The sequence below is a fragment of the Carassius gibelio genome, chromosome B18 (assembly GCF_023724105.1).
Source record: "Carassius gibelio isolate Cgi1373 ecotype wild population from Czech Republic chromosome B18, carGib1.2-hapl.c, whole genome shotgun sequence".
Lineage (NCBI taxonomy): Eukaryota > Metazoa > Chordata > Actinopteri > Cypriniformes > Cyprinidae > Carassius > Carassius gibelio.
The window spans coordinates 31578418-31591433 of NC_068413.1; the positions used below are offsets into that span (position 1 = coordinate 31578418).

Genomic DNA, 13016 nt, shown 5'->3' on the forward strand with positions numbered 1-13016 from the left:
GGCAAGCCCCAGCCTGACCTGCTGCCACATAACCTTTGCCCACAAGCGATGATGTAACTCGCAGCGGCTTAGTGGGCAATGCCGGAGCCTTTAGGGACGATGCCGAGCCGGGTGACAGATAGCCCGCGAGCGTCTGTTCAACCCGTGGCAACGTCCTATAACCCCGCTCTCCCAGCCCCATCACGTTGCCATAATATAGTGAATCGGGGCCAAAGAGGCGGGTCGAATACGGGTGTTTCCACGATCTCGATAACTCATCATGGAGATCGGGAAAAAATGGTAGACTCCGGCGTGGAGGTGGTTGCCTCGGCCGCAGAAAGCGTTCATCTAGCTTGCTTTTCTGCGGCTCAGTGTGTTTTTCTGCAGGCCACTCGATTTTTAATTTATCAACTGCACGCGTAACCACCTCCAACAGCTCCTCATACTGGGGCGACAGGGGTGGCGAATCCCCAGCAACAGTCTCCACATCAACCTCCTCGGAGGAAGAGAGGCGAAGAGCTGATCCCTCGCCCTGGGGGGAAGAAACCGACGAGCGTGCTTCCGAACCCAGGGTTTGGGCGCCTGATCTGGCAGATGAGGAAGGAGATAAGGACTGGCCCGTCTCCATTCCCTCTGACAGATCCACCTGCGAACCCCACGAGTGCAGCAGCCGCTCTGCCTCGGCAGAAGCGGGGCCAGCACCGCGAGGAACGCTGGTGAAGGCTCCCTCCTCGAAGAGAGCCCTCCGGGATCGAAGCGCCCGCATTGGCAATCGCTCGCAATGCGGGCAGTCGGCCCCCTCGAGAGCCGACTCAGCGTGCTTCGATCCCAGGCAAGCCACGCACAAACTGTGTGTATCCCCACCCGTGATGTAGCGAGGGCAGGGAGGAACACACAATCTGTAACGCGGCTTGGAATCGCCCTTCATATACTTGGTCTTTTGCTTAGATTTAGGCATTATTGAGCTGTATTAGCGATCTTTTTATGGCTAAGAGACAGACAACAATAAATAGGACCAACGGGACAGACTGTTTAACATGCACACACAGAGCGCTTGCTGACAGAGCGAAGCTGGAGCCAGCTGCACGGCACGTGCTTATATAGCTTCCTGGTCGCTACGTCACCCCGCTCCGTGACGTCACGCCCGTCCATTGGACAGTTTGCACACGATGTTCAGAGCCGGTCTCGTCAGGGACGTTCCCCAAAGCGTTTTACGACGCAGCTCGAGTTCCCGAAAAGGAACTTATGTTAGGACTTCAATGATCAAGATTGTCAGTTTACAGCTTTCTGAGTCCAGTAATGCTTAAATAGTGTTTCTGTTCAAATGAAGTGAAATCAAGCCCAAATCTGCTCAAAAGCTTTTCTCTCTATTAGAGAAAGCTGTTTCATTCAGTATTCAGTGCAAATCTTGCTAAACTGAAACATGCTTATGTCTTATGAAATAAAATGTTTTCTGCAATGCTGTAAGACAGTTTTTAATGTGTTAGAAGTTATATGCACAAAAACTAATGTTAGGACTTCAATGATCAATATTGTCAGTTTACAGCTTTCTGAGTCCAGTAATGCTGAAATAGTGTTTCTGTTTAAATGAAGTGAAATCAAGCCCAAATCTGCTCAAAAGCTTTTCTCTCTATTGGATAAAGCTGTTTCATTCAGTATTCAGTGCAAATCTTGCCAAACTGAAACAAGCTTATGTCTTATGAAGTACAATGTTTTCTGCAATGCTGTAAGACAGTTTTTAATGTGTTAGAAGTTATATGCACAAAAACTTATGTTAGGACTTCAATGATCAAGATTGTCAGTTTACAGCTTTCTGAGTCCAGTAATGCTGAAATAGTGTTTCTGTTCAAATGAAGTGAAATCAAGCCCAAATCTGCTCAAAAGCTTTTCTCTCTATTAGAGAATGCGGTTTCATTCAGTATTCAGTGCAAATCTTGCCAAACTGATAGATGCTTATGCCATATGAAATACAATGTTTTCTGCAATGCTGTAAGACAGTTTTTAATGTGTTAGAAGTTATATGCACAAAAACTTATGTTAGGACTTCAATGATCAAGATTGTCAGTTTACAGCTTTCTGAGTCCAGTAATGCTGAAATAGTGTTTCTGTTGAAATGAAGTGAAATCAAGCCCAAATCTGCTCAAAAGCTTTTCTCTCTATTAGATAAAGCTGTTTCATTCAGTATTCAGTGCAAATCTTGCCAAACTGAAACAAGCTTATGCCTTATGAAGTACAATGTTTTCTGCAATGCTGTAAGACAGTTTTTAATGTGTTAGAAGTTATATACACAAAAACTTATGTTAGGACTTCAATGATCAAGATTGTCAGTTTACAGCTTTCTGAGTCCAGTAATGCTTAAATAGTGTTTATGTTCAAATGAAGTGAAATCAAGCCCAAATCTGCTCAAAAGCTTTTCTCTCTATTAGAGAAAGCTGTTTCATTCAGTATTCAGTGCAAATCTTGCTAAACTGAAACATGCTTATGTCTTATGAAATAAAATGTTTTCTGCAATGCTGTAAGACAGTTTTTAATGTGTTAGAAGTTATATGCACAAAAACTAATGTTAGGACTTCAATGATCAATATTGTCAGTTTACAGCTTTCTGAGTCCAGTAATGCTGAAATAGTGTTTCTGTTTAAATGAAGTGAAATCAAGCCCAAATCTGCTCAAAAGCTTTTCTCTCTATTGGATAAAGCTGTTTCATTCAGTATTCAGTGCAAATCTTGCCAAACTGAAACAAGCTTATGTCTTATGAAGTACAATGTTTTCTGCAATGCTGTAAGACAGTTTTTAATGTGTTAGAAGTTATATGCACAAAAACTTATGTTAGGACTTCAATGATCAAGATTGTCAGTTTACAGCTTTCTGAGTCCAGTAATGCTGAAATAGTGTTTCTGTTCAAATGAAGTGAAATCAAGCCCAAATCTGCTCAAAAGCTTTTCTCTCTATTAGAGAATGCGGTTTCATTCAGTATTCAGTGCAAATCTTGCCAAACTGATAGATGCTTATGCCATATGAAATACAATGTTTTCTGCAATGCTGTAAGACAGTTTTTAATGTGTTAGAAGTTATATGCACAAAAACTTATGTTAGGACTTCAATGATCAAGATTGTCAGTTTACAGCTTTCTGAGTCCAGTAATGCTGAAATAGTGTTTCTGTTGAAATGAAGTGAAATCAAGCCCAAATCTGCTCAAAAGCTTTTCTCTCTATTAGATAAAGCTGTTTCATTCAGTATTCAGTGCAAATCTTGCCAAACTGAAACAAGCTTATGCCTTATGAAGTACAATGTTTTCTGCAATGCTGTAAGACAGTTTTTAATGTGTTAGAAGTTATATACACAAAAACTTATGTTAGGACTTCAATGATCAAGATTGTCAGTTTACAGCTTTCTGAGTCCAGTAATGCTGAAATAGTGTTTCTGTTCAAATGAAGTGAAATCAAGCCCAAATCTGCTCAAAAGCTTTTCTCTCTATTAGAGAAAGCTGTTTCATTCAGTATTCAGTGCAAATCTTGCTAAACTGAAACATGCTTATGTCTTATGAAATAAAATGTTTTCTGCAATGCTGTAAGACAGTTTTTATTGTGTTAGAAGTTATATGCACAAAAACTAATGTTAGGACTGCAATGATCAAGATTGTCAGTTTACAGCTTTCTGAGTCCAGTAATGTTGAAATAGTGTTTCTTTTCAAATGAAGTGAAATCAAGCCCAAATCTGCTCAAAAGCTTTTCTCTCTATTAGAGAAAGCTGTTTCATTCAATATTCAGTGCAAATCTTGCCAAACTGAAACAAGCTTATGCCTTATGAAGTACAATGTTTTCTGCAATGCTGTAAGACAGTTTTTAATGTGTTAGAAGTTATATGCACAAAAACTTATGTTAGGACTTCAATGATCAAGATTGTCAGTTTACAGCTTTCTGAGTCCAGTAATGCTGAAATAGTGTTTCTGTTTAAATGAAGTGAAATCAAGCCCAAATCTGCTCAAAAGCTTTTCTCTCTATTAGAGAATGCGGTTTCATTCAGTATTCAGTGCAAATCTTGCCAAACTGATAGATGCTTATGCCATATGAAATACAATGTTTTCTGCAATGCTGTAAGACAGTTTTTAATGTGTTAGAAGTTATATGCACAAAAACTTATGTTAGGACTTCAATGATCAAGATTGTCAGTTTACAGCTTTCTGAGTCCAGTAATGCTGAAATAGTGTTTCTGTTGAAATGAAGTGAAATCAAGCCCGAATCTGCTCAAAAGCTTTTCTCTCTATTAGATAAAGCTGTTTCATTCAGTATTCAGTGCAAATCTTGCCAAACTGAAACAAGCTTATGCCTTATGAAGTACAATGTTTTCTGCAATGCTGTAAGACAGTTTTTAATGTGTTAGAAGTTATATACACAAAAACTTATGTTAGGACTTCAATGATCAAGATTGTCAGTTTACAGCTTTCTGAGTCCAGTAATGCTGAAATAGTGTTTCTGTTCAAATGAAGTGAAATCAAGCCCAAATCTGCTCAAAAGCTTTTCTCTCTATTAGAGAAAGCTGTTTCATTCAGTATTCAGTGCAAATCTTGCTAAACTGAAACATGCTTATGTCTTATGAAATAAAATGTTTTCTGCAATGCTGTAAGACAGTTTTTAATGTGTTAGAAGTTATATGCACAAAAACTAATGTTAGGACTGCAATGATCAAGATTGTCAGTTTACAGCTTTCTGAGTCCAGTAATGTTGAAATAGTGTTTCTTTTCAAATGAAGTGAAATCAAGCCCAAATCTGCTCAAAAGCTTTTCTCTCTATTAGAGAAAGCTGTTTCATTCAATATTCAGTGCAAATCTTGCCAAACTGAAACAAGCTTATGCCTTATGAAGTACAATGTTTTCTGCAATGCTGTAAGACAGTTTTTAATGTGTTAGAAGTTATATGCACAAAAACTTATGTTAGGACTTCAATGATCAAGATTGTCAGTTTACAGCTTTCTGAGTCCAGTAATGCTGAAATAGTGTTTCTGTTTAAATGAAGTGAAATCAAGCCCAAATCTGCTCAAAAGCTTTTCTCTCTATTGGATAAAGCTGTTTCATTCAGTATTCAGTGCAAATCTTGCCAAACTGAAACAAGCTTATGTCTTATGAAGTACAATGTTTTCTGCAATGCTGTAAGACAGTTTTTAATGTGTTAGAAGTTATATGCACAAAAACTTATGTTAGGACTTCAATGATCAAGATTGTCAGTTTACAGCTTTCTGAGTCCAGTAATGCTGAAATAGTGTTTCTGTTCAAATGAAGTGAAATCAAGCCCAAATCTGCTCAAAAGCTTTTCTCTCTATTAGAGAATGCGGTTTCATTCAGTATTCAGTGCAAATCTTGCAAAACTGATAGATGCTTATGCCATATGAAATACAATGTTTTCTGCAATGCTGTAAGACAGTTTTTAATGTGTTAGAAGTTATATGCACAAAAACTAATGTTAGGACTTCAATGATCAAGATTGTCAGTTTACAGCTTTCTGAGTCCAGTAATGCTGAAATAGTGTTTCTGTTCAAATGAAGTGAAATCTAGCCCAAATCTGCTCAAAAGCTTGTCTCTCTATTAGAGAAAGCTGTTTCATTCAATATTCAGTGCAAATCTTGCCAAACTGAAACATGCTTATGTCTTATGAAATAAAATGTTTTCTGCAATGCTGTAAGACAGTTTTTAATGTGTTAGAAGTTATATGCACAAAAACTAATGTTAGGACTGCAATGATCAAGATTGTCAGTTTACAGCTTTCTGAGTCCAGTAATGTTGAAATAGTGTTTCTTTTCAAATGAAGTGAAATCAAGCCCAAATCTGCTCAAAAGCTTTTCTCTCTATTAGAGAAAGCTGTTTCATTCAATATTCAGTGCAAATCTTGCCAAACTGAAACAAGCTTATGCCTTATGAAGTACAATGTTTTCTGCAATGCTGTAAGACAGTTTTTAATGTGTTAGAAGTTATATGCACAAAAACTTATGTTAGGACTTCAATGATCAAGATTGTCAGTTTACAGCTTTCTGAGTCCAGTAATGCTGAAATAGTGTTTCTGTTTAAATGAAGTGAAATCAAGCCCAAATCTGCTCAAAAGCTTTTCTCTCTATTGGATAAAGCTGTTTCATTCAGTATTCAGTGCAAATCTTGCCAAACTGAAACAAGCTTATGTCTTATGAAGTACAATGTTTTCTGCAATGCTGTAAGACAGTTTTTAATGTGTTAGAAGTTATATGCACAAAAACTTATGTTAGGACTTCAATGATCAAGATTGTCAGTTTACAGCTTTCTGAGTCCAGTAATGCTGAAATAGTGTTTCTGTTCAAATGAAGTGAAATCAAGCCCAAATCTGCTCAAAAGCTTTTCTCTCTATTAGAGAATGCGGTTTCATTCAGTATTCAGTGCAAATCTTGCAAAACTGATAGATGCTTATGCCATATGAAATACAATGTTTTCTGCAATGCTGTAAGACAGTTTTTAATGTGTTAGAAGTTATATGCACAAAAACTAATGTTAGGACTTCAATGATCAAGATTGTCAGTTTACAGCTTTCTGAGTCCAGTAATGCTGAAATAGTGTTTCTGTTCAAATGAAGTGAAATCTAGCCCAAATCTGCTCAAAAGCTTGTCTCTCTATTAGAGAAAGCTGTTTCATTCAATATTCAGTGCAAATCTTGCCAAACTGAAACATGCTTATGTCTTATGAAATAAAATGTTTTCTGCAATGCTGTAAGACAGTTTTTAATGTGTTAGAAGTTATATGGACAAAAACTTATGTTAGGACTTCAATGATCAAGATTGTCAGTTTACAGCTTTCTGAGTCCAGTAATGCTGAAATAGTGTTTCTGTTCAAATGAAGTGAAATCAAGCCCAAATCTGCTCAAAAGCTTTTCTCTCTATTAGAGAATGCGGTTTCATTCAGTATTCAGTGAAAATCTTGCCAAACTGAAACATGCTTATGTCTTATGAAATAAAATGTTTTCTGCAATGCTGTAAGACAGTTTTTAATGTGTTAGAAGTTATATACACAAAAACTAATGTTAGGACTGCAATGATCAAGATTGTCAGTTTACAGCTTTCTGAGTCCAGTAATGTTGAAATAGTGTTTCTGTTCAAATGAAGTGAAATCAAGCCCAAATCTGCTCAAAAGCTTTTCTCTCTATTAGATAAAGCTGTTTCATTCAGTATTCAGTGCAAATCTTGCCAAACTGAAACAAGCTTATGTCTTATGAAGTACAATGTTTTCTGCAATGCTGTAAGACAGTTTTTAATGTGTTAGAAGTTATATGCACAAAAACTTATGTTAGGACTTCAATGATCAAGATTGTCAGTTTACAGCTTTCTGAGTCCAGTAATGCTGAAATAGTGTTTCTGTTGAAATGAAGTGAAATCAAGCCCAAATCTGCTCAAAAGCTTTTCTCTCTATTAGATAAAGCTGTTTCATTCAGTATTCAGTGCAAATCTTGCCAAACTGAAACAAGCTTATGCCTTATGAAGTACAATGTTTTCTGCAATGCTGTAAGACAGTTTTTAATGTGTTAGAAGTTATATACACAAAAACTTATGTTAGGACTTCAATGATCAAGATTGTCAGTTTACAGCTTTCTGAGTCCAGTAATGCTGAAATAGTGTTTCTGTTTAAATGAAGTGAAATCAAGCCCAAATCTGCTCAAAAGCTTTTCTCTCTATTGGATAAAGCTGTTTCATTCAGTATTCAGTGCAAATCTTGCCAAACTGAAACAAGCTTATGTCTTATGAAGTACAATGTTTTCTGCAATGCTGTAAGACAGTTTTTAATGTGTTAGAAGTTATATACACAAAAACTTATGTTAGGACTTCAATGATCAAGATTGTCAGTTTACAGCTTTCTGAGTCCAGTAATGCTTAAATAGTGTTTCTGTTCAAATGAAGTGAAATCAAGCCCAAATCTGCTCAAAAGCTTTTCTCTCTATTAGAGAAAGCTGTTTCATTCAGTTTTCAGTGCAAATCTTGCTAAACTGAAACATGCTTATGTCTTATGAAATAAAATGTTTTCTGCAATGCTGTAAGACAGTTTTTAATGTGTTAGAAGTTATATGCACAAAAACTAATGTTAGGACTTCAATGATCAAGATTGTCAGTTTACAGCTTTCTGAGTCCAGTAATGCTGAAATAGTGTTTCTGTTGAAATGAAGTGAAATCAAGCCCAAATCTGCTCAAAACCTTTTCTCTCTATTAGATAAAGCTGTTTCATTCAGTATTCAGTGCAAATCTTGCCAAACTGAAACAAGCTTATGTCTTATGAAGTACAATGTTTTCTGCAATGCTGTAAGACAGTTTTTAATGTGTTAGAAGTTATATGCACAAAAACTTATGTTAGGACTTCAATGATCAAGATTGTCAGTTTACAGCTTTCTGAGTCCAGTAATGCTGAAATAGTGTTTCTGTTCAAATGAAGTGAAATCAAGCCCAAATCTGCTCAAAAGCTTTTCTCTCTATTAGATAAAGCTGTTTCATTCAGTATTCAGTGCAAATCTTGCCAAACTGAAACAAGCTTATGCCTTATGAAGTACAATGTTTTCTGCAATGCTGTAAGACAGTTTTTAATGTGTTAGAAGTTATATACACAAAAACTTATGTTAGGACTTCAATGATCAAGATTGTCAGTTTACAGCTTTCTGAGTCCAGTAATGCTGAAATAGTGTTTCTGTTCAAATGAAGTGAAATCAAGCCCAAATCTGCTCAAAAGCTTTTCTCTCTATTAGAGAAAGCTGTTTCATTCAGTATTCAGTGCAAATCTTGCTAAACTGAAACATGCTTATGTCTTATGAAATAAAATGTTTTCTGCAATGCTGTAAGACAGTTTTTAATGTGTTAGAAGTTATATGCACAAAAACTAATGTTAGGACTGCAATGATCAAGATTGTCAGTTTACAGCTTTCTGAGTCCAGTAATGCTGAAATAGTGTTTCTGTTCAAATGAAGTGAAATCTAGCCCAAATCTGCTCAAAAGCTTGTCTCTCTATTAGAGAAAGCTGTTTCATTCAGTATTCAGTGCAAATCTTGCCAAACTGAAACATGCTTATGTCTTATGAAATAAAATGTTTTCTGCAATGCTGTAAGACAGTTTTTAATGTGTTAGAAGTTATATACACAAAAACTAATGTTAGGACTGCAATGATCAAGATTGTCAGTTTACAGCTTTCTGAGTCCAGTAATGTTGAAATAGTGTTTCTGTTCAAATGAAGTGAAATCAAGCCCAAATCTGCTCAAAAGCTTTTCTCTCTATTAGAGAAAGCTGTTTCATTCAATATTCAGTGCAAATCTTGCCAAACTGAAACCTGCTTATGCCTTATGAAGTACAATGTTTTCTGCAATGCTGTAAGACAGTTTTTAATGTGTTAGAAGTTATATGCACAAAAACTTATGTTAGGACTTCAATGATCAAGATTGTCAGTTTACAGCTTTCTGAGTCCAGTAATGCTGAAATAGTGTTTCTATTGATATGAAGTGAAATCAAGCCCAAATCTGCTCAAAAGCTTTTCTCTCTATTAGAGAAAGCTGTTTCATTCAGTATTCAGTGCAAATCTTGCCAAACTGAAACAAGCTTATGCCTTATGAAGTACAATGTTTTCTGCAATGCTGTAAGACAGTTTTTAATGTGTTAGAAGTTATATGCACAAAAACTTATGTTAGGACTTCAATGATCAAGATTGTCAGTTTACAGCTTTCTGAGTCCAGTAATGCTGAAATAGTGTTTCTGTTGAAATGAAGTGAAATCAAGCCCAAATCTGCTCAAAAGCTTTTCTCTCTATTAGATAAAGCTGTTTCATTCAGTATTCAGTGCAAATCTTGCCAAACTGAAACAAGCTTATGCCTTATGAAGTACAATGTTTTCTGCAATGCTGTAAGACAGTTTTTAATGTGTTAGAAGTTATATACACAAAAACTTATGTTAGGACTTCAATGATCAAGATTGTCAGTTTACAGCTTTCTGAGTCCAGTAATGCTTAAATAGTGTTTCTGTTCAAATGAAGTGAAATCAAGCCCAAATCTGCTCAAAAGCTTTTCTCTCTATTAGATAAAGCTGTTTCATTCAGTATTCAGTGCAAATCTTGCCAAACTGAAACAAGCTTATGTCTTATGAAGTACAATGTTTTCTGCAATGCTGTAAGACAGTTTTTAATGTGTTAGAAGTTATATGCACAAAAACTTATGTTAGGACTTCAATGATCAAGATTATCAGTTTACAGCTTTCTGAGTCCAGTAATGCTGAAATAGTGTTTCTGTTGAAATGAAGTGAAATCAAGCCCAAATCTGCTCAAAAGCTTTTCTCTCTATTAGATAAAGCTGTTTCATTCAGTATTCAGTGCAAATCTTGCCAAACTGAAACAAGCTTATGCCTTATGAAGTACAATGTTTTCTGCAATGCTGTAAGACAGTTTTTAATGTGTTAGAAGTTATATGCACAAAAACTTATGTTAGGACTTCAATGATCAAGATTGTCAGTTTACAGCTTTCTGAGTCCAGTAATGCTGAAATAGTGTTTCTATTGATATGAAGTGAAATCAAGCCCAAATCTGCTCAAAAGCTTTTCTCTCTATTAGAGAAAGCTGTTTCATTCAGTATTCAGTGCAAATCTTGCCAAACTGAAACAAGCTTATGCCTTATGAAGTACAATGTTTTCTGCAATGCTGTAAGACAGTTTTTAATGTGTTAGAAGTTATATGCACAAAAACTTATGTTAGGACTTCAATGATCAAGATTGTCAGTTTACAGCTTTCTGAGTCCAGTAATGCTGAAATAGTGTTTCTGTTGAAATGAAGTGAAATCAAGCCCAAATCTGCTCAAAAGCTTTTCTCTCTATTAGATAAAGCTGTTTCATTCAGTATTCAGTGCAAATCTTGCCAAACTGAAACAAGCTTATGCCTTATGAAGTACAATGTTTTCTGCAATGCTGTAAGACAGTTTTTAATGTGTTAGAAGTTATATACACAAAAACTTATGTTAGGACTTCAATGATCAAGATTGTCAGTTTACAGCTTTCTGAGTCCAGTAATGCTTAAATAGTGTTTCTGTTCAAGTGAAGTGAAATCAAGCCCAAATCTGCTCAAAAGCTTTTCTCTCTATTAGAGAAAGCTGTTTCATTCAGTATTCAGTGCAAATCTTGCTAAACTGAAACATGCTTATGTCTTATGAAATAAAATGTTTTCTGCAATGCTGTAAGACAGTTTTTAATGTGTTAGAAGTTATATGCACAAAAACTAATGTTAGGACTTCAATGATCAAGATTGTCAGTTTACAGCTTTCTGAGTCCAGTAATGCTGAAATAGTGTTTCTGTTTAAATGAAGTGAAATCAAGCCCAAATCTGCTCAAAAGCTTTTCTCTCTATTGGATAAAGCTGTTTCATTCAGTATTCAGTGCAAATCTTGCCAAACTGAAACAAGCTTATGTCTTATGAAGTACAATGTTTTCTGCAATGCTGTAAGACAGTTTTTAATGTGTTAGAAGTTATATGCACAAAAACTTATGTTAGGACTTCAATGATCAAGATTGTCAGTTTACAGCTTTCTGAGTCCAGTAATGCTGAAATAGTGTTTCTGTTCAAATGAAGTGAAATCAAGCCCAAATCTGCTCAAAAGCTTTTCTCTCTATTAGAGAATGCGGTTTCATTCAGTATTCAGTGCAAATCTTGCCAAACTGATAGATGCTTATGCCATATGAAATACAATGTTTTCTGCAATGCTGTAAGACAGTTTTTAATGTGTTAGAAGTTATATGCACAAAAACTTATGTTAGGACTTCAATGATCAAGATTGTCAGTTTACAGCTTTCTGAGTCCAGTAATGCTGAAATAGTGTTTCTGTTGAAATGAAGTGAAATCAAGCCCAAATCTGCTCAAAAGCTTTTCTCTCTATTAGATAAAGCTGTTTCATTCAGTATTCAGTGCAAATCTTGCCAAACTGAAACAAGCTTATGCCTTATGAAGTACAATGTTTTCTGCAATGCTGTAAGACAGTTTTTAATGTGTTAGAAGTTATATACACAAAAACTTATGTTAGGACTTCAATGATCAAGATTGTCAGTTTACAGCTTTCTGAGTCCAGTAATGCTGAAATAGTGTTTCTGTTCAAATGAAGTGAAATCAAGCCCAAATCTGCTCAAAAGCTTTTCTCTCTATTAGAGAAAGCTGTTTCATTCAGTATTCAGTGCAAATCTTGCTAAACTGAAACATGCTTATGTCTTATGAAATAAAATGTTTTCTGCAATGCTGTAAGACAGTTTTTAATGTGTTAGAAGTTATATGCACAAAAACTAATGTTAGGACTGCAATGATCAAGATTGTCAGTTTACAGCTTTCTGAGTCCAGTAATGTTGAAATAGTGTTTCTTTTCAAATGAAGTGAAATCAAGCCCAAATCTGCTCAAAAGCTTTTCTCTCTATTAGAGAAAGCTGTTTCATTCAATATTCAGTGCAAATCTTGCCAAATTGAAACAAGCTTATGCCTTATGAAGTACAATGTTTTCTGCAATGCTGTAAGACAGTTTTTAATGTGTTAGAAGTTATATGCACAAAAACTTATGTTAGGACTTCAATGATCAAGATTGTCAGTTTACAGCTTTCTGAGTCCAGTAATGCTGAAATAGTGTTTCTGTTTAAATGAAGTGAAATCAAGCCCAAATCTGCTCAAAAGCTTTTCTCTCTATTAGAGAATGCGGTTTCATTCAGTATTCAGTGCAAATCTTGCCACACTGATAGATGCTTATGCCATATGAAATACAATGTTTTCTGCAATGCTGTAAGACAGTTTTTAATGTGTTAGAAGTTATATGCACAAAAACTAATGTTAGGACTGCAATGATCAAGATTGTCAGTTTACAGCTTTCTGAGTCCAGTAATGTTGAAATAGTGTTTCTTTTCAAATGAAGTGAAATCAAGCCCAAATCTGCTCAAAAGCTTTTCTCTCTATTAGAGAAAGCTGTTTCATTCAATATTCAGTGCAAATCTTGCCAAACTGAAACAAGCTTATGCCTTATGAAGTACAATGTTTTCTGCAATGCTGT

At 35.6% G+C, this 13016-nt stretch overlaps 1 protein-coding gene across 1 annotated transcript in view; it reads left to right on the top strand.

Annotated features, from left to right (window-relative positions):
• The first annotated feature begins 13009 nt into the window (after positions 1-13009).
• The window catches only part of LOC127977510 (endoplasmic reticulum metallopeptidase 1-like), a 38539-nt gene continuing 38532 nt past the window's right edge, over positions 13010-13016 (top strand). Inside the window, exon 1 of the mRNA XM_052582392.1 lies at positions 13010-13014. Coding sequence (XP_052438352.1) covers positions 13010-13014 — 5 coding nt within the window. The remainder of the gene's footprint in view (positions 13015-13016) is intronic.